Source organism: Podarcis gaigeae (genome assembly GCF_964106915.1).
Source record: "Podarcis gaigeae genome assembly, chromosome: 16".
In the NCBI taxonomy this organism is placed as follows: domain Eukaryota; kingdom Metazoa; phylum Chordata; class Lepidosauria; order Squamata; family Lacertidae; genus Podarcis; species Podarcis gaigeae.
The window spans coordinates 26014126-26034194 of record NC_139693.1 but is presented as its reverse complement, the minus strand read 5'-3'; the positions used below and the strand labels follow the sequence as shown (position 1 = coordinate 26034194).

At 47.9% G+C, this 20069-nt stretch overlaps 2 protein-coding genes across 2 annotated transcripts; one reads left to right on the top strand and one right to left on the bottom strand.

The window, feature by feature from the left end:
* Window positions 1–3057: 3057 nt before the first annotated feature.
* Window positions 3058–10705, top strand: LOC310834171 (uncharacterized protein). The gene is made up of 7 exons (XM_083717641.1): window positions 3058–3212; window positions 5070–5292; window positions 6740–6863; window positions 8069–8226; window positions 9145–9218; window positions 9416–9517; window positions 10494–10705. Exons 2-7 carry the CDS (start codon window positions 5071–5073, stop codon window positions 10648–10650), a joined length of 837 nt encoding a protein of 278 aa, XP_083573767.1. The 5' UTR covers window positions 3058–3212; window position 5070; the 3' UTR covers window positions 10651–10705.
* A 1284-nt stretch (window positions 10706–11989) lies between these two features.
* LOC310834163 (hydroxysteroid 11-beta-dehydrogenase 1-like protein A) lies at window positions 11990–19634 on the bottom strand. The gene is made up of 6 exons (XM_083717632.1): window positions 19366–19634; window positions 17740–17870; window positions 16313–16424; window positions 14687–14875; window positions 13815–13958; window positions 11990–12356 (listed from the first exon to the last, which is right to left on the bottom strand). The coding sequence occupies exons 1-6, from the start codon at window positions 19445–19447 to the stop codon at window positions 12142–12144; spliced, it is 873 nt and encodes a 290-aa protein (XP_083573758.1). The 5' UTR covers window positions 19448–19634; the 3' UTR covers window positions 11990–12141.
* Window positions 19635–20069: the final 435 nt, after the last annotated feature.

Here is a 20069-nt window from a genome sequence, read left to right as displayed (position 1 = left end):
AAACTGAAATACTTTATTGTCACTTGTACAACTTCTATACAGTGAGATTACACGAGCACCCCCACTCAGCTCTCTTAGTCTTAATTCCCCTCGTTTACTGATGCACACCCACCAAACCCGAAAGTCAGTTGCCCTGTTGTCATCTTTTCATTCAGTAGCCTAACAGCCCATGGATAGAAGCTGTTCTTTATCCTGTTGGTGTGACTAATCATGCTTCTATATCTTCTGCCCGAGGGCAGGAGATCAAGAAAGTGCTGGCCAGGGTGTGAATCATCCCTGAGAATTTCCTTCACTCTCCTGAGGCAACATTCTTCCGCTATTTCATCCAGCGGATTCACGGGCATAATATCTTGTGCTGTATTCACCACCCTCTGTGGGCACTTCCTATCAGATGATGTCAAACCAGCGTACCACACCATGATGCAGTATGAAAGGACACTTTCTATTGTGGACTGGTAGAAGGAGATCATCAAATGTTGATTGACAATATTCTTTCTCAATACTCTGAGGAGATGAAGTCTCTGTTGGGCTTTCTTAACTATCCTGGCCACTGTATGGACAGGATGCTGTATAGTGGTACCTCAGGTTACATACGCTTCAGGTTACGTACGCTTCAGGTTACACACTCTGCTAACCCAGAAATATAGTGATTCAGGTTAAGAACTTTGCTGCAGGGTAAGAACAGAAATCGGGCTCCGGCGGTGCGGCAGCAGCAGGAGGCCCCATTAGCTAAAGTGGTGCTTCAGGTTAAGAACAGTTTCAGGTTAAGAACAGACCTCCGGAACGAATTAAATACTAAACCTGAGGTACCACTGTACTAGAAAGGCCATTGGCCTGATCCAGCAGGCTCTTCTTATGTTCGTGTGGAGCATCAAAGCCTGTTTCCTCTTTTCTGCATAAGAGGAAAGGCACGCCCATTGCCTTGGCACAGATGCCTTTTCCAACTCCTGCAGAGGATGCCAGCCTGCCCTGCTGCCACAGAGAGGACAAAAAGGGTCAGAGTGCAGTGGGAGAGCATCTGCTCTGCATCCAGAAGGCCTCGGGTTTAGCCAAAATGGCCTCCTCAGGTAGGACTGGGAATGTCCCATCTGAAAACCTGGCAAGTTTGAACCTGGGACCCTCCTGATCTGCCATGGAGCCACGGCCCTTTCTCTATCTCAGTAAGCTGCCTTAACCCAGTCACACTACAGTCCATCTACAGTGGTACCTCGGGTTAAGTACTTAATTCGTTCCGGAGGTCCGTTCTTAACCTGAAACTGTTCTTAACCTGAAGCACCACTTTAGCTAATGGGGCCTCCTGCTGCTGCCGTGCGATTTCTGTTCCCATCCTGAAGCAAAGTTCTTAACCTGAGGTAATATTTCTGGGTTAGCGGAGTCTGTAACTTGAAGCGTATGTAACCCGAGGTACCACTGTAGCCATCAATAGCCCTCTCCACCATGAGTTTGTCTTTTTTAAAGCCATCTAGGTTGGTGGCCATAACTGCCTCCTATGGGACTGAGTTCCATAGCGGCATGAAGCCATCCTGTTCTTCCTTCTACCGTGAATTTTAAACATTCAACTCCATTAGATGCAAATAAAAAACAAAACATAGTAGCAGTGAAAGGAGGTTTCCTCCTCCCCGCAAGATAAGTGATTCTGGCCTAGTTTTCTCTGTGATAAATAAAGCCTTCCTCCGTGCAGAATCTGAGGTACCACTGTAGCTCAGTATTGTTAACACTGAGTGACAGCGGCTTTCCAGGGTTTCAGGCAAGGGACATTCCTGGATGTACCTAGAGATGCTGCTGGGGGCTGCGCTTGGGACCTTCGTCACGGAAGGCAGATGCTCCGCCGCTGAGTTACAGCCCTTCCCCTAAAAATAAATGGGAGATTCTAGTCCTCATGGTTCTAAAAAAGACACAGCTGAATTAAATAGGCCTGACTCGGTATAAGTCGGCTGCCTGTTATTCCATCTGGCTGAGCACTGCAGACATTGGCTGGCAGCAGCTCTCCAAGTCCAGGGTTTCACAGAATCATAAAATTGTAGAGTTGGCAGGGACCCCAAGGGTCATCTAGTCCAACCCCCTGCAATGCAGGAATCTCAGCTAAAGCATCCATGACAGATGGCCATCCAACCTCTGCTTGAAAACCTCCAATGAAGGAGAACTCGCAACCTTTCCGTTCCACTGCTGAACAGCTCTTCCTGATGTTTAGTCAAAATCTCCGTTCTTGTAACTTGAAGCCATTGGTTCGAAGCCTATCTTCCGGACCAGAGAAAACAAACTTGCTCCATCTTCCAAGTGACAGCATATTTGAAGATGGCTAGCATCTCTCAGTTTCAGGCATGGGATATTCCCAGCCTTATCTGTTAATAGGGACGCCGGTGGCATTGTGGGTTAAACCACAGAGCCTAGGGCTTGCCAGTCAGAAGGTCAGCGGTTCGAATCCCCGTGACGGGGTGAGCTCCCGTTGCTCCGTCCCTGCTCCTGCCAACCTAGCAGTTCGAAAGCACGTCAAAGTGCAAGTAGATAAATAGGTACCGCTCTGGCGGGAAGGTAAGTGGCGTTTCCGTGTGCTGCTCTGGTTCGCCAGAAGTGGCTTAGTCATGCTGGCCACATGACCCGGAAGCTGTACACCGGCCTCCTCGGCCAGTAAAGTGAGCGCCGCAACCCCAAAGTCGGCCACGACTGGACCTAATGGTCAGGGGTCCCTTTACCTTTCATATCTCCTCTCAGTTTCAGGCATGGGATAGTCTCAGCCTTATCTGTTAATGCCACTGGGGATTCAACCTAGACAGCTAGAGTGCAGAGTGCATTTTGCCTCCTCTCCACCGATTGCAAAAACGGGGAAAGGGGCGGGGCGCAGGATCAGTCCGTACATACAACCCCCAGGGGCGCTTTTGCGGCTGCATTTCCGGAGCCCCGGCACCTCTCCGTCTGAAGAAAATAGAGGGTCGGGGTTATTGATTCTCCTCCCGTCCCCTTCCGACCTCCCCTGTCCTCGGGCCGGGGGGCTGATTTGCACGTGAGGAGGAGCGGACGGCAGCGAGAGCAGAGCCCCCCCCCCCTCCAGGTCTGTGTCACAATGTGGGGCGCCCCGACGGGGCAGGAGCAGCAGCTGTTGCTGGAGGAGGTGGAGAGGGCAGGACGGGGGCGGGCAGATGTAAGCCAGGCAGCGCCGCCCACCTATCAGCCGCCCACCAGGCACCAACCAAGGCAGCGCACGTGGGGAAAAAGTAAGCCACGCCCCTCTCCTGGGAAAAGAACGATAAGCCACGCCCCTTGGGTTGCACAGGGGCCCGCCCACTTGCCAGGGTCTAAGCGGGGGCTGTGTGCAAGCCACGCCTCCTCGGAGCTGCTCTGAGTTTCAAGGAGCGCCACTCAGAACATTATTATTATTATTATTATTATTATTATTATTATTATTATTATTATTAATAATAATTTCACCATCCTCATTAAAATTTGTTGCTCTCCCTTCAGCATCAGCAGTTTTTACAATGCTCAGCAAGATTTCGCTATAGAATATTTTGTACCTGGAACGTCTTGATTCTAGATAATGGTTTCTGTGGCCTTATCTGGACATTTTTCTTTTATCCTGCAACGGGTTGAGCTAGATGACTCTCTGGGTCTCTTCCAACCTTACGATTCTGCAATTTGGCAAACCTTTGCTTCGCGGGCGGAATAGATTTGGGTTACTGGTGTTTTTTTTTTGGGGTGCTCTCAGTGGACCGAGAGATACTTCCCCACCACCTGCGTTGCTTCAGTGCGCAACCCTGGGATGTCAGAAGCTGCTCTCCAGACTTGGTTGGACTACAACTCCCATCAGCCCCCAGCATCATAACGCCACGTGGGCTGATGGGAGTTGTAGTGCAAAGCATCTGGAAGCTGCTAGGGGTAAGTCCAATTTGCCCTGGCCAGATTGCAAAAGGTCTTGGACCCTTTTAAACGCAGACTGGTGGTCCTGAGGGATTTTGGCAGAGTGACAACAGACCTGAGGAGGTGATTCATCTCAATGAGGCTGGCCTGGCCAGGGGGTGGGGTGCTGATTTATTTATTTATTTGGGGGTTTGGGATTTAGAGAAAAAGCAATAAAGAGGCGACAGGATATAGAAGTGTATTGAATTATGCATGGCGTTGAGGAAGGAGATAGAGAAAAGCATTTAGAGAAATGCTAGAACTTGATGGCTATCGGATGAAGCTGAATGTTGCAAGATTCAGGACAGTGCACAGTTGAACTATGGAACTCACTGCTACAGGAGCAGTGGTGGCCAAAGCTTAAAGGTAAAGGGACCCCTGACCATTAGGTTCAGTTGCGGACGACTCTGGGGTTGCGGCGCTCATCTCGCTTTATTAGCTGAGGTACAGCTTCCGGGTCATGTGGCCAGCATGACTATGCTGCTTCTGGTGAACCAGAGCAGCGCATGGAAACGCCGTTTACCTTCCCGCCGGAGCGGTACCTATTTATCTACTTGCACTTTGACGTGCTTTCAAACTGCTAGGTTGGCAGGAGCAGGGACCGAGCAACGGGAACTCACCCCATCGCAGAGATTCAAACCACCGACCTTCTGATCAGCAAGTCCTAGGCTCTATGGTTTAACCCACAGCGCCACCCGCGTTGGGTGGCTTTAAAAGAGAGTATGGGACAAACTCGTGGAGGGGGATTTGTGAGTTGCATTATCTTGCCCAAGGCAACTCAGAGCAACTTACAACCAGAAAACCTAGACAGTTTGCATTGCTTGAAGTTCATACTGGTTTTCATTCAGCAATCATACTTCCTTTGCACCTGTTACATTGCCCCATCGATCCTCACCCCAGCGAAACACTCAGACAGCCACCAGCCAATAATCAGAGCTTTGCGCTAAATGGGATCACAGCTCAGTGGGTAGAGCATGAGGCTCTCCATCTCAGGGTTGTGGGTTCAAGCCCCACACTGGGCATTGAAGGGGGTTGGACTAGATGACTCTCATGGTCCCTTCCAACGCTATGATGCAACAGGTTTCCGTTTCTCCTCTTTGTATGGATTGCTCTGCCTGAACTCTTGGCATTCTGCCTCCTCCTCCTCCTCCTCCTCCTTTTTTGGCCGAGTGCAGGATGGAGATCCTGGATGAGTTTGACAACGAGTGCCCGCTCCTCATCTCCTTCTGCGAGCGGATCTCCCCCCAGGACTTTGACAGCCAGGCTGTGAGCTACACCCAGAAATCCCTGCAGGACCTTTTCGCCCAGATGGAACAGAACCCGGGAATCTGCGAGCGGGTGGTGAGGAAGAGGAAGCAAGCTGAGAATGAGGGAGCCAGCTTGGCCCAATATCTGAAGGTGAGTGGGAGAAGGGATTCTCTAGGGGACCCCGGAAGTTATCACATGACCTGGCCAGGGCTCCTGGCCCTTCAACTGCAGGGATCTGCAAAGGGAAGCTTTTTATGGAGACAAAACATACCTGTTTGCATCTTCAGAAGCTGCTGCTGTGCATGCAAAGTTGGCAGTTTTAGGCTAGTAAACCTACGCTAAGCCTCGGGGTAAAACATCTACCCTAATTTTGCAAGGTGCCCCTTTTATTGTGCATTCATGGTGATCTGTGCTCATGATCGTATTGGGGCGGTTATACACAATCCCATTTTCAATACGGTTTTCACCTGTAGAAGTTTCATTCCCCCACCCATTAGTATAATATTTATTTATTACAGTGGTGCCTCAGGTTACATATGCTTCAGGTTACATCCGCTTCAGGTTACATCCGCTTCAGGTTACAGACTCCACTAACCCAGAAATAGTACCTCAGCTTAAGAACTTTGCTTCAGGATGAGAACAGAAATCATGTGGCAGCGGGAGGCCCCATTAGCTAAAGTGATACCTCAGGTTAAGAACAGTTTCAGGTTAAGAACGGACCTTCGGAACGAATTAAGTACTTAACCCGAGGTACCACTGTATTATTATTTTAATTTTCAGGTATACAATTTCCCACAATTAAATGTACAGTGGTACTTTGGGTTACATACGCTTCAGGTTTCATACACTTCAGGTTACAGACTCCACTAACCCAGAAATAGTACCTCAGGTTAAGAACTTTGCTTCAGGATGAGAACAGAAATTGTGCAGCGGCGGCGTAGCGGCAGCGGAAGGCCTCATTAGCTAAAGTGGTGTCTCAGGTTAAGAACAGTTTCAGGTTAAGAACAGACCTCCGGAATGAATTAAGTTCTTAACCCGAGGTACCACTGTACTTCCAACGACTTCCCTTCTTCTCCTTACATGGTTCCTTATGAAATGCTTGTTCTATTTCCTCCATTTGGTTTTCCCCTCTCTATTATATCTTAATCTAAATTATACTGTTGAATTTACAGTAATCCTGCTGGGTGTGACGTTGAGCCAGTCAAACTGCCTCTCGGCCTAACCCACCTCGCAGGGTTGTTGTGGGAATTCAGTGAGGAAAGGCAGAGCCTTCCTTGAGTTCCTCGGAGGAAAGCAGGTGGGATGTACATCCAATAACAATAACATGTAAATGAAATGAATATATGAAACTATTTCCCTGTCAATAGAAATCTAGCACACCAGGGAGAGGGTTGGCCAGAACCCCCTCCCTGATGCGCTAATTTTCTTACTGCAGGGAGTTTCCTTTTTCAACACGTTTCAGAATGGAACTAACATCACCTTCCCATCTCAAGGAGCGCAGTTACTGGGTCTCACCGCCTCAGGCAGGCAGCTGTTTCCAGGCTCACAAAACCTGCACACCTGCCAAGCTTTCCCGTTCTGCACTCTCCTTTTCCAGGCCAAGTTCTTTTCCATGCTTCAGGGAGACATGAACAACAGCAACTCGCTGGGGGAAATGGAAATGGAGGAAAAGGTGGAGCAACTGAAACGCGAGATGGAGAAGGTCAATGACTACGCTCGTGGTAAGTCTGCCTGTTTTCCTCGCTCTCTCCCTAGGCTCCTCCTGGGTTTTGCCCCTCCAGCCAATTTCTCCCTGTGCTCCCCCCTGTTCATCTCACCCACCCAATCGGTTCCATCAATCCCTCTCACAGGGCCATCCAACCTCCAAGGAAGGAGAGTTCCCCACCTTCTGGACTTGTCCGTTCAAACCGTTTTTGTGGTTTAAAATGAGCCTTGCTTCACAGCATGTTATTCTCTGAAGGACAATTACCTGAAAATGATTTACAGATGGTATTTAACTCTGAGTAGACTTGCTAAAATGTATACGTCCGAATCAGATAAGTGCTGGAGATGTAACGAGGTTGAGCATATGTTTTATCATATGTGGAAGATTTGTAAAAGGGTAAAAAAATATTGGGAAATGATATATAATAAACTGAAAAAAATGTTCAAAATATATATAATGAACTTTCCAAAAACACAACAACAGAGTCCTTTCTGTGGGGGTAATTCAGAGGGAAATTCCCAGGTGTCAAAAAAGACTATTTCTGTATGCCACTACTGCAGCCCGTGTCTTGTTAGCCCCAAAATGGAAAACGAGCGAGGTCCCAACCAAAGAAGAATGGCAACTTAAACTGATGGAATACGTGCAGCTTGCAGATTTAACATACAGTGGTACCTCAGGTCACATACGCTTCAGGTTACGCTAACCCAGAAATAGTGCTTCAGGTTAAGAACTTTGCTTCAGGATGAGAGCAGAAATTGTGCTCTGGCGACACGGCGGCAGCAGGAGGTCCCATTAGTTAAAGAGGTGCTTAAGGTTAAGAACAGTTTCAGGTTAAGAACGGACCTCCGGAACGAATTAAGTACTTAACCCGAGGTACCACTGTATAGAATAAGAAGAACGCATGTTTAAAGAAGACTGGAAATGGTTTATGGAATATATGAGTAAAAACTGTGTTCATTTAAAAACACTGGTAGCATCAAGATAAATTCAACAGTGCAAATAAGTTTTGATAGATGTAACAATGGATTATTGAATGGTTTAGTTCATGCAAAATATGCAGGGTTGCATGGCATGCAAAATGAACCACCGAAAGAGAAGGGAAGTCATTGATTTAAGATTGTTTAAATGAATATTTTGAAATGTAATTTAGAAAATTTAATTTAAAAAACCTATTAAAATAGATAAATAAAATAAAATAAAATGAGCTTTGCTCCGTTGCAGCTGCCAAGAGTGCTTCCTGGAGGTCGTCGAGAATGAGGCCATCAGAGATGAGGCCCAGGAGGACTATTCCATCGGGGGGATTCAGCCCCAGCCAGACCAAGCTTCTGGACCCGAGTGTTCCCCCCATGCCGAAGGTCTTTGGTTCCTTCCCAAAGCAGGTTTGTTCTTTTGTCTCAAGACCTCGGTAATCTTGAAGGCTGGACTGCTGCAATGTGCTGTCTGTGGAGCTGCCCTGGAGCCCGGGAGCTCCAGCTGGTTTCTCTCAGCCTATCCTACCTCACAGGGTTGTTGTGGGGGCATTAAAGGAGAACTAGGACCTGGGAGGGGACGAGGGTGGCGCTGTGGGTTAAACCACAGAGCCTAGGACTTGCCGATCAGAAGGTCGGCAGTTCAAATCCCCGCTATGGGATGAGCTCCCGTTGCTCGGTCCCAGCTCCTGCCAACCTAGCAGTTCGAAAGCATGTCAAAGTGCAAGTAGATAAATAGGTACCGCTCCGGCGGAAAGGTAAACGGCGTTTCTGTGCACTGCTCTGGTTCTCTAGAAGAGGCTTAGTCATGCTGGCCACATGACCCGGAAGCTGTACACCAGCTCCCTCAGCCAATAAAGCGAGATGAGCGCCGCAACCCCAGAGTTGGCCACAACTAGACCTAATGGTCAGGGGTCCCTTTACCTTTAGGAGCTGGGAGACCCGGGTTCCAGTGCCCACTCAGCCATGAAGCTCTCACTGGGTGATTTTGGACCAGTCACTGTCTGGTGACTACTTCACAGGGTTGTTTTGAGGGTGAAATGAGAAGGAAGAGATTCACGTGAGACATCTTGAGCTCCTTAGAGGAAAAGTAGAATATAAATGCAGTCAGTACAAAAAAATGAGCATGCCAAAGCGTTTCAGCCATTCCACATCAGGCTGAATGAGCAAGGGGACTTCACCTCCCATGATCACAGCATCTTTTCCCAGAAATATCCATCCCCAAAATGCTGCTGGTGGGAGGTGCCAGCAGCAGTCAAATTTCTTAAGAGGACAGTTTCTTGCAGCTCTTAATAAGCTTTTTAATTTTACTTTTCATTCCCCCTACAGATGGAGAGATCGATGGGATCCAACGTGGACTTGAAGCAACTCTGGGCCGGCATGTCATCCGTCAATCAAAAGAGGTGTGAGGGGCTTGAAGGCGAGGGGAGAGGGTGGATACGCCACAAACAGTACTATTACTTCCCTTGACTTACTCACATCAGGGAGGAGTCCAGAGCAAGGAGACCTCACCTCCCATGATCTCAGCATCCTTTTCACAATCTTTTCCCTTCCCAATGTCATCCTGAGTCTAATCCCCATTTTGTCTCTCCTCCGACAGCATGGTGGACTTGCGCCCTATGATGCTGAACCCCGGCGGTTTCCGCCCTTCATTCCTGGGGAGCACCTCTGTCAGCAGGCTGAAATACACCAGTTTCCCGAGGTGCAGAAATCCTTCCGAGACCTGGCGTGACACATTTTGTTCTCACGGGGAAAATACACATGGAAGGGGGGGGGAGCATTTTATTCCAGGGAAGGGGCTGGAAAATGGGCCAGTGGTTTCCTGGAGGCAAACTTGCCTGGTTCCTCACGAGGCCTGAAGGTGTGGCTCTCCAGAAGTACGTAGAATCATAGAACTGTAGAGTTGGAAGGCACCCTAAGGTCACCCAGTCCAGCCCCCCTGCAATGCAGGAATCACAGTTAAAAAGCCCCTCTCCCATAGCATATCCACATAAGAGAGTGAATTTTGTCCTCTTCAGTCTCTTGCATGCTACATTTGGTTTTATCGCCTGGAAAAGCACACCCCAGTTTAACAGCACAGTTCAAGATTGCGGCCAAAAAATAATTTTTAAAAAGATAGGAAGCCGAGCAGTTCTGTCCTGTTTCCACTTGCTATTTTTATTTAATCCTCTCCACTTGTTTATTTAAACCAAGGACTTGTACACTGACCACTAATAATGAATCATATGTTGTAGATATCATTGCAAATTTATTATGCTATTTTTGCCATGTACAAATGACATTAAAAAAAATAATTGTGGCCACTTTTGTGAACAATCTTCAAACATCAAGTTTGCACTCGGGTCCTGCTGGTGGGCTCCCCTTGGGGGCACCTGGTTAGCCACTGTGGGAACAGGATGCTGGACCAGATGGGCCACTGCCCTGCCACAGTAACTGGGTTCTCCTTATGCTCTCCTGGAACCTCCAGGTCTAGGGGCAGTCTATCCTGATTCTTGAATTCCTGGGGGCATTTGGTCCCTGTGAGAGCAGGAGGCTGGACTAGACAGGCCACTGGCCTGATGCAGCGAGTTTCTCCTTATGTCCTTTATGCTGTTTAGCTTTCTTTGCAGCATCAACCTACTGGGGGGGGGGGGCGGAGGCACCAGCCTCACCACCTGCCATGTTTTCTCTCCTTCCAGGGCCGCTGCCAGCAATGCCGCCACATCTTCCCAGAGCTCACCCAGCCCCACATCCGCTTTCAACACGCCTGTGCTGGCCAAGTTCAGAGGCAGCAAAGATGAGGAGAAGGAGGACAGTGAAAACCCGGGTCCTGATTCTCAGCCGACGGGGGCCTAAACAACTTTTGCGTACGGGGAGATGCTGTGTGAATTAAAAAGAAACCTCCGGTGCACGCTGCTTCCCGGGGTGTGGCCTCTGTTGCAAATCTGGCAGAGAGGAAATGGCTACCGGTGGCCGGGAGAGGGGAGAAATGTTCATGCCTTATCAGGAGGGTATGCCTCCAAATGCTCTTTTTCAAAAGGATATGGTGGTACTACAATTCCCATCATCCCTAGCTAGCAGGATCAGCGGTTGGGGGTGATGGGATTTGTAGTCTGAAAAAACAGCTGGAGACCTCTGTTTGGGAAACACTAGGATAGGAGAGATCACTGCAGATGGTGACAGCAGTCACGAAATTAAAAGACGCCTGCTCCTTGGGAGAAAGGCGATGGCAAACCTAGACAGCATCTTAAAAAGCAGAGACATCACTTTGCCAACAAAGGTCCGTATAGTTAAAGCCATGGTTTTCCCAGTAGTGATGTATGGAAGTGAGAGCTGGACCATAAAGAAGGCGGATTGCCGAAGAATTGATGCTTTTGAATTCTGGTGCTGGAGGAGACTCTCGAGAGTCCCATGGAGTGCAAGAAGGTCAAACACATCCATTCTTAAGGAAATCAGCCCTGAGTGCTCACTGGAAGGACAGATCATGAAGCTGAGGCTCCAATATTTTGGCCACCTCATGAGAAGAGAAGACTCCCTGGAAAAGACCCTGATGTTGGGAAAGATGGAGGGCCCAAGGAGAAGGGGACAACAGAGGAGGAGATGGTTGGACAATGTTCTTGAAGCTACCAGCATGAGTCTGACCAAACTGCGGGAGGCAGTGGAAGACAGGAGTGCCTGGCGTGCTCTGGTCCAGGGGGTCATGAAGAGTCGGACATGACTAAATGACTAAACAAAAAAACAACAACAAAGGATAGGGGAAGGGCTGCAGCTCAGAATAAGGCAGGTGCCTTTTGAAATCTGCTCTAAATGAGAGCCATGAGGACTAGAAACTTACTTCGTTTTCAGGGGAAGGGTGCAGCTCAGTGGCAGACCATTTTCTCTGCATGCAGGAGCTCTTGGGGCTGAATTTCCAGATAGGGCTGATGGACCTGACTTGGTGTAAGGCAGATTCCTATTTAAATCTGCTATTTGTTTAGAACAATGAGGACTAGGATCTTACTTCATTTTTAGGGGAGGGGCGCAGCTCAGTGGTAGAGCTTTGCGTGCCGAAGTTACCATAAGTTCAGTCCCTGGCATCTCTAGGTAAACTTGGGAAGATCCCTTCCCTGAAACCATATGTTGTTTGGTTATGCAAAAAAATAAGAACATAAAAATTGGTGCATATATTCAGGGAAATGTTTGTGTGAGATAGTACTGCACACAAAAATGTGTTTATTAGGAGAGATTTGCACTTAAAACGCTGTTGAATATTCAAGAGAGAGAGATTGAGAAATGCACCGGCAAGCAGCCCCCGATAATTTGCAGCACCGGAACTCGTAGCTTTTCTGTTCATCCCACAAATAATTCTCAGAGGATTTTCTCCAGAACGTAGCTGTTGCCAATGATCTGGTCCACGACTCCTGGCAGCCAATCTCTGAGGAGCAGCACAGGTTTCGTGAGCCAGTAAGGAAAGAAAACTTCCCTCACCCTCATGACGCCGCCCCTCACGATTGCCTGGGCGCAGAGCTCTTTCGAACTTGCCTTCAGGGACATCTTGCCTTCTACCGACCTCACAGCTGTGTCTGCGGAAAAGAACGCAGAAGGCAAGTCAGTATGGAAAGGGCACCAGGCACCCCAGGACCTTGGAAGCTGCTGCTGGTCTGTCTGCCTTGCTGCTGCTGATTCTAGTCCTTATGGTCCCCCCCCAAAAAGAGAGGACTACAGCCTTGATTTAGTTTTAGGGGAAAGGTTATGATTTGGTGGCAGAGAATCTCCCTTGCATGGAGAAGGTCTAAACTCCCCAGCAGCATCTTCAGGCAGGGCTGGGAATGTTCCCTGCCTGTATATCACAATGTTTAGCTGGTGAAAAAACTGCTCCTTTTCTTTTATGGGGTATCCAAGAGCCCGTACACAGTCCTTAAGTGGATTCCCTATCGGTAGGAGAAAATAACAGAGGCCAACCAGAGAATATTAAGACGCAAAGCGGCTAGTAAGCCTGATCTTTATTCAAGGAACTGTTGCAACAGGGTCCCCACTCATAACACGCAAGAGGGAGGAGAACCCTGAATAATGGTGCGCAAACCCTTATACAGACAGACATCGGATTGAATGTGCTTCGGGATGAGCGCATTCGAGTTGCACTCCGCGGCAACCCGGAAGTAACAGAGCGCGTTACTTCCAGGTTTTGCCGCTTGTGCATGCGCAGACGCTCAAAATGAAGTCAGGTGCATGCGCAGAAACGGCAAAAAGCGATGCGTGCGTGCGCAGATGTGCCGTCGCTGGTTACGTTTGCTTCTAGATGCGAACGGGGCTCCGGAACAGATTCTGTTCACATCTAGAAGTACCACTGTATATACTTTTGAAATTGGCCACCCTGTTGCCCAAGAGCATCCCCCTAAAACAGCATCCATCCATCACAGAAGGAGGCGGTCTCCAGCAGAAATCCTGTCTGCCAGGATACCTTAGAATGGTCACTGATTGCATTACCTGGGCAATCTGGCCATTCTTTTGTGATGGTTAATACTTTAGTTCCTGAATCCAGGTCACAGACTAACCCTATTCATACACAAATACACCCTTAAGACCAGTGGCGTAGCGTGGGGGGTGCAGGGGGGGCCAGCCGCACCGGGCACAGCATCTGGGGGGTGTGTGTGGCGCGCTCGCACTCGAGTGCTAAAATCCACGGGTTAGGGGGAGCAAATTACTTGCCTTGCCCCGGGTGCTGACAACCCGCGCTACGCCACTGCTTAAGACAGGATTTCAAGCAAAAAGGACAACGGGAAGGCTTCCCTCATTTTCCTTCCTTACTGCACAGGAATATTGGTCATTGGGAGTGTAAAACTGGCTTCAGGATTGCTCTCCTGTACTATTTCAGACACGTGGTTTATATACGTATGTATGTGTTTGCCTTGAACATTTATGAACATTTATTTTACATTTGAGACCTTAGAATTCTTACAACACTGGTGATATATCACGATGTTGGACACCGGATGATCACCCAGCCCTACTAAGCGGCTGCCCTTCCTGGGGCTGCTTACCTGTGTCAATGTACCCCAACACGGCAACAGTGATGGGCATGTTGATTTCCCGAAGGCGCAGCTCTGTGCGCAAGGAGCTGTAGAATCCTTCCAGCGCAGCTTTGCTGGCGGCATATGGAACGGAGAAAGGGGACGGAAGGCGGCCTGAGAGAAAACAGGAACATATTCCTACTTGGAAGGTTGCAGAATCTATTTCTCCAGAAACCAAAGGGGTTAAGGGGATGGAGCGACTGCCCCTCTGAGGGAATGTTGCAGCCTTTGGGACTTTTTTATTGGTGCTTTCCAATAAATTAACTAACAGAGGATTGGGAAATTTAGATGCAGGAGCCCTAGAAGGACCTAAGAAGAGCCCTGCTAATCAGGCCAATGGCCCATCTAGTAGTAATAATAATAATAATAATAATAATAATAATAATAATAATACATTTATACGCCCTGCATCTGGCTGGGTTTCCCCAGCCACTCAGGGCAGCTCCCAACAGAATTTTTAAAACACGATAAATACATCAAACATTCAAAGCTTCCCTAAACAGGGCTGCCTTCAGATGTCGTCTAAAAGTCAGATAGTTGTTTATTTCCTTGACATCTGATGGGAGGGTGTTCCACAGGGCGGACACCACTACCGAGAAGGCCCTCTGCCTGGTTCCCTGTAACCTCACCTATCACAGTGAGGGAACCACCAGAAGGCCCTCAGAGCTGGAGCTCAATGTCCGGGCTGAATGATGGGGTTGGAGACGCTCCTTCAGGTATACTGGGCCGAGGCCATTAAGGGCTTTAAAGGTCAGCACCAGCACTTTGAATTGTGCTCAGAAAGTTTGGACCTCCCGAGATCACTTAGGCTGGGGGGGTGTCCTCCAGTCGCCTGCCCATACCGCTTATGGACGATACCACGATGATGTTGCCACGGGACTCTTGCAACATGCTCAGGGCTGACACGGTGATCTGGACGTAGCTGAAGAAGTTGACCGTCATGGAGCTGATCACAGATTCCATGTCTCCTTGGTATGGGCCAAAACCGATTTTTCCACCGACATGATTCAGAACCAGCAGATCAAGCCCCCCTGCAAGGGAAAAGAGCACAGAGACCCTGAGTGGAAGTGGGAGAGCAACAGCCGTCCTTGGAGATGGACGGAGCTCAGCCTCTTCTCATGTTTTCAGGCTGTCCCTGAAAATCAGCCTGTGCCAAGCTCAGTCCTTTCATGATTTAGCTGTGGTTCGTTCGTTTCAGGGGGCTGGGCTAGATGACCCTTGGGGTTTCTCCCAACCTTACAATTCTCTGATACCACCCTATGCAAGCCTGGTGCCCTACTAATGTAGGAACGCAAGGAGAAATTTGGTTAGGCTTGCATTAAGACAGCGTTTTCCGAACTTTTTTCTCCTTACCCAATAAAAAGCATTATTCAGAAGCGTGATTTGTGCAAGCCAGTAAGGAAGATAGTAACGCAATGACATTCAAAATGGAAACTATGAATTGCCCATGTATTCAAAACCCACTTCAAACTATTTAGGTTAACCAAGTCAACAGAACTGATGGACGTAATCTGGTGACACCAGCTTTCACAGAATCACAGAGCTGGAAGATACACCCAATCAATGAGTAATTGGAAACAAGTCAAAATCGATTAATCTCAAATGACTGGGCCTGATGGGAGTTGCTGTCCAAATTATCTGGAAGGCCAATCAGGTTGGGAAATGCTGGTCAACCCCTTTCCTTCCTTCCTTCCTTCCTTCCTTCCTTCCTTCCTTCCTTCCTTCCTTCCTTCCTTCCTTCTCTCCCTCCCTCCCTCCCTCCCTCCCTGGCCAGGTTTAATTCAAATCCTTCAAACCTCCTATGGGGAAGGTTCTCAGGAATGGTAGAAGGAGAAAGAATTTGCCCATGTGAAGACCATCAGATGGAAACTCTTACGCATATGGTTCTTAAATGTAAACTATATGTTGATCTCCACCAGCAGTTCCTAGATCAACTCTGCATCCCCATATGGAAACCAGAATTAGAGGTCATACATTTTCTATTATTGGGGAATAATCAGGAGCTCACCAAGTTAGTGGCTGAATATCTTTATCTGGTTTTTTGTCATCGAAACACATTGCAGACGTCTAATTTCCCTGGAGACCTAGAGCTGTAATTCTAGACTGCTTTGCCTCTTTCATTTGACAAACGTTTTGTGTCACTGGGAAGGTGGTAATTCTGTATTGATTTGCTATGGATGTTTGTATGCGATGCCAATAAAAGGTTTAATGATGATGATGATGATATACCATCCTTCATCAAAAGATCTCTGGGCTGATCTTTTCCAAGATGCAGGCAGACAAGGCCAATAGCTGAGGTGTCCCAGGGCAGAAGCCGGCAAATGCCTTTGGAGCTGTTCCCCTCAAGACGAAAGGGTTAAGGAGCCCTTTGCCTGGGCCTCAGGTAGCTTGTGGGGCAGCCTTTTGATAACTGGAAGAACAGTTGCCACCCCTCCAAGACTGTCTAGGGACTGGCCTTCCATCTTTACCCAAGACGTTCTTGGTTTCTTCCACAACATTCCGGGCAGAAGCCAAGTCACTCATATCTGAAACGACGTACGAAGCAGAGGCGGCTCCCAGTTTTAGACAATTCTGGACTACCTGGAGGAAACAAATAAATGGAAAACGAGCCCCAAAATGGAAAATGAGTGAGGTCCCAACTAAAGATGACTGGCAACTTAAACTGATGGAATATGTGCAGCTTGCAGACAACTTATAGAATAAGAGAACAAGAAGAGTATACGTTTAAAGAAGACTGGGAAATGTTTATTGAATACATGGGTGAAAATTGCCTACACTTGAAAAGGTTGGCAGCTTTAAGATAAATTCAACAGTGTAAATAAATTTTGATGGATATAAAAATGGAATATTGGATGGCTTAGTTTATGTGAAATATGCAGGGATCTATGGCATGCAGTTCAAAAGCACCCCTAAGTGCAAGTAGATAAATAGGTACTGCATTATAGCGGGAAGGTAAATAGCGTTTCCGTGTGCTGCGCTGGTGCCGGCTCACCAGAGCAGCTTCGTCATGCTGGCCACATGACCCGGAAGTGTCTTCGGACAGCGCTGGCTTCCGGCCTCTTAAGCGAGATGAGAACGCAACCCCAGAGTCGGTCACGACTGGCCCGTATGGGCAGGGGTACCTTTACCTTTACCTTTTATGGCATGCAAACTGAAGCATGGAAAAAGAAGAAAGGAAGTCATTGATATTTTAAGGTTGTTTAAATGAATATTCTAAATTGTAAAATTAAAAAAAACTTAATAAAAATTATGCAAAAAAGAGAAAACAAATAAAAATAAAGAGGGAACTTGAAAGTGGCTTCTAAGTGGTTTTCAAGTATAAAATCCATTGTAAAATACTACAACGCACAATAAAACAATCCTATCTGAGCAGTAAAAAACAGCCACAAAATTTATTATACAGCGAGCCAGTTTAAAAGCACCATTATTTTAAAAAAATCAAAATCAAAACAGTTGGATCAGGAAGTTGAGGTTGGGAATAATGTTCATTGGAAACAAGTGTGTCCTTGAAAACCAGTAGAATAGCAGTAGTGATGGTGAGTCATAAAATCATAGAATTATAGAGTTGCAAGAGACCCCAAGAGTCATCTAGTCCAACGCCTTAGAGCAAGGAGGGCGTTCCATAATGCCGGTGTCATCAGGAAAAAAGCCTCCATGTTCCCACAAGCCAATGGTCACCATCAGGGCATGGCTAAACTAAACCGGTTTCCATTATTGAACAACGGATTCTTGTGGGAGGGGAGCTTGGTCAGAAGGAGGGCCAGATGAGGAAGGAAGAGATGAGGGGGGTATTTTTGAGAGGGGAGGGGAGGCTAAGGGTTGTAGCCAAACTAAGACTATTGGCATCAAGGAACCTGAGTTTAACTACATTGGGGTCAAGGGATTAACAGTTTACCTTCTGGAGGCGTGTCGCGTTCCTCGCTGTCAGCATCAAATGGGCCCCCATCCAGGCGAACTCATAGGCCATTTGTTCCCCTATCCCTGTGCTTGACCCCGTCACCAGGACCCGTTTCCCTCGCACCATTTCTGGAGACAGAGAAGGAGGTGGTCAACACCAACCGCCTACAATCCAGATGTTTTGCACTGAAGTTCGTAAGAACAGAAACGTAAGGATAGGAGGAGAGTCTGGCCAAAGGGGCCCCCATGCAGTCACAGAATCACAGAGTTGGAAAAGACCCTTAGTCCAGGCCCCCCCCAACTCAGCCCTCCAGATGTTTTGGGACTACAACTCCCATCATCCCTAGCTAACAGGACCAGTGGTCAGGGATGATGGGAATTGTAGTCTCAAAACATCTGGAGGGCCGAGATTGGAGATGCCTGATCTAGTCCAACCCCCTACAATGCTGGGATATGTCCCCATATGGGGATCGAACCTGCAGCCTTGGTATTATCAGCACCACGCTCTAGCCAACTGAGCTATCCAAACTATTCTGCTCTCGCAGTGGCCGACTAAATGCCCCAAAGGGAAGCCCACAAGCAGGATCTGAGTGCAGCAGCACTCTCCCGTCCGGTGGCTTCCAGCAATGGGGATTTAGAAGTATTACTGCCTCCTCCCTAGTAATTATTTCATTTCACAAGATCAATATACGGCTGGATTGTAACAGAACAGAACGTCGACACCATTACGAAACAACGAAGTTGATGAAAGCAATTCTTTAAAACGTTCAAAAATTAAATCAGAATAAATGATCATTACTCCAGAGACTCAGGGGTGGTGGCAGCCCAAGGGAGGGTCTTTTCTGTGGTGGCCTCTAAGCTGCAGAACTCCCACTTCACAGAGATGCACTTTCGTTATACAGCTTTCAAAAGACGCACCTCTTTCCCCTGGCACCTGTGTCTTTAGGATCCATCTTTCCCCCCAGTGGTTGTAATTAAACTGTTTTTAAAGTTGTGTTTTGTTGTAACCCGCTCTGGAACCTTGGGGTGAAGGGATAGTTAAATAATAATAATAATAATAATAATAATAATAATAATAATAATAAACACTAATGTAAAACATGGGCCAGGTTCTACGTATCTGGATAGGGTAGTCTAAACAAAAAAAGTTTTTAACAAGTGCCAACAACAGACCCGCCAAGCTTCCCTATTTTCCAGGGACAATCCCATATTTACAGAAGCTCTCCCGGTTTCTGATCTGATCCCTGAATGTCCCGCTTTTCCTTAGGACTTCCCTATTTTCTTTGGAGAAATGTTGGAGGGTAGTGATCCGACCCCTGAGCCATCTGAAGGTAGCCCTGTATAGGGAAATTTTTCAATGTTTTATTATATTTTCATATATGTTGGAAGCTAGGTGGGCGAGGTATAAATAGTAACTTCTTTATTGTTGTTGTTATCATTATGATGATGATTTTGGAACAGGAAGTCCCTATTTTCATCGGATAAATGTTAGAGGGTATGCAACAAGAGCAGAGCTGGTGTCGCTAGCTATGTGCAAACATCCCTGAGAACGGCAGAGGCATTTATGTGCAAGAGAGGATCAAGGCCATGTTTCAGAAGAGGCAACCCTTCTCCCTTGGCTTACCTTCGGAGAAACTTTCCCAGGTATAGGCATAGTAAACGAGGACAGCGATGAGGACAGGCGCGACGATCTTGAGCACCGCCATGGTTGTCTAGGCCGCCAATCATTAACCTCGACTAGCTGGACTTGTTTGTCGAGGTTCAGAAATCCACTCTTTGCCCTGTGGCCACCCGAAGCCTTTCCCTGCTTCAAATTGTGCAATTTCTCCTAGCCTTGGGCACACAGCTCCACCTCTCGGCTCCAGCGCCTTTTGCAACCGGCTGCAAAGTCTGAACTTGTGAAAGAAACATCCTTCGCCTCCTCAAGCGATCAGTGCCTTAAAAAACCTGTGTGGTTGGAATCCATCATATCATGGCATGCGTCACACTCCCCTCTCTGCAGGCGCAGGTGTGGGTTCACAGTGGCACAAAGTGTGTGTGGTGGCCTGGGATTCAGACTCGGATGCTGAACCAGAGGGATCCCAGCCTGCACAGGATTCCCCGCCTCCAGAACCAGCTGAGCCGGGGCTGGGGGGTTGAGCCTGAAGGGTCCTCACCTGTGCTGGATCCTCAGGTGCAGGCACCAGCTGAGTCTGCTCTGGCTCCTGAGGTGACGGAGGATCCATTGCCTGCAGGTGCTCCACTCTCAGCCCCGTCAGAGGAAGCTGAGGTTGCCTCTGGGTCTGATAACCCTTCAGCCTCTCCTGAGCTGCAGAGGCTCAGGGCAGA

Excerpts from the sequence above, each read along its gene's own strand:
- LOC310834171 (XM_083717641.1), top strand. The coding sequence starts at position 5,071 with ATGGAGATCCTGGATGAGTTTGACAACGAGTGCCCGCTCCTCATCTCC. Across the intron at positions 5,293-6,739 it reads GCTTGGCCCAATATCTGAAG|GCCAAGTTCTTTTCCATGCT; the intron begins GTGAGTGGGAGA and ends CTCCTTTTCCAG. Across the intron at positions 8,227-9,144 it reads TTGGTTCCTTCCCAAAGCAG|ATGGAGAGATCGATGGGATC; the intron begins GTTTGTTCTTTT and ends TTCCCCCTACAG.
- LOC310834163 (XM_083717632.1), bottom strand. The coding sequence starts at position 19,447 with ATGGCGGTGCTCAAGATCGTCGCGCCTGTCCTCATCGCTGTCCTCGTT. Across the intron at positions 17,871-19,365 it reads CTGGGAAAGTTTCTCCGAAG|AAATGGTGCGAGGGAAACGG; the intron begins GTAAGCCAAGGG and ends CTCTGTCTCCAG. Across the intron at positions 16,425-17,739 it reads ACGCGACACGCCTCCAGAAG|GTAGTCCAGAATTGTCTAAA; the intron begins GTAAACTGTTAA and ends TGTTTCCTCCAG.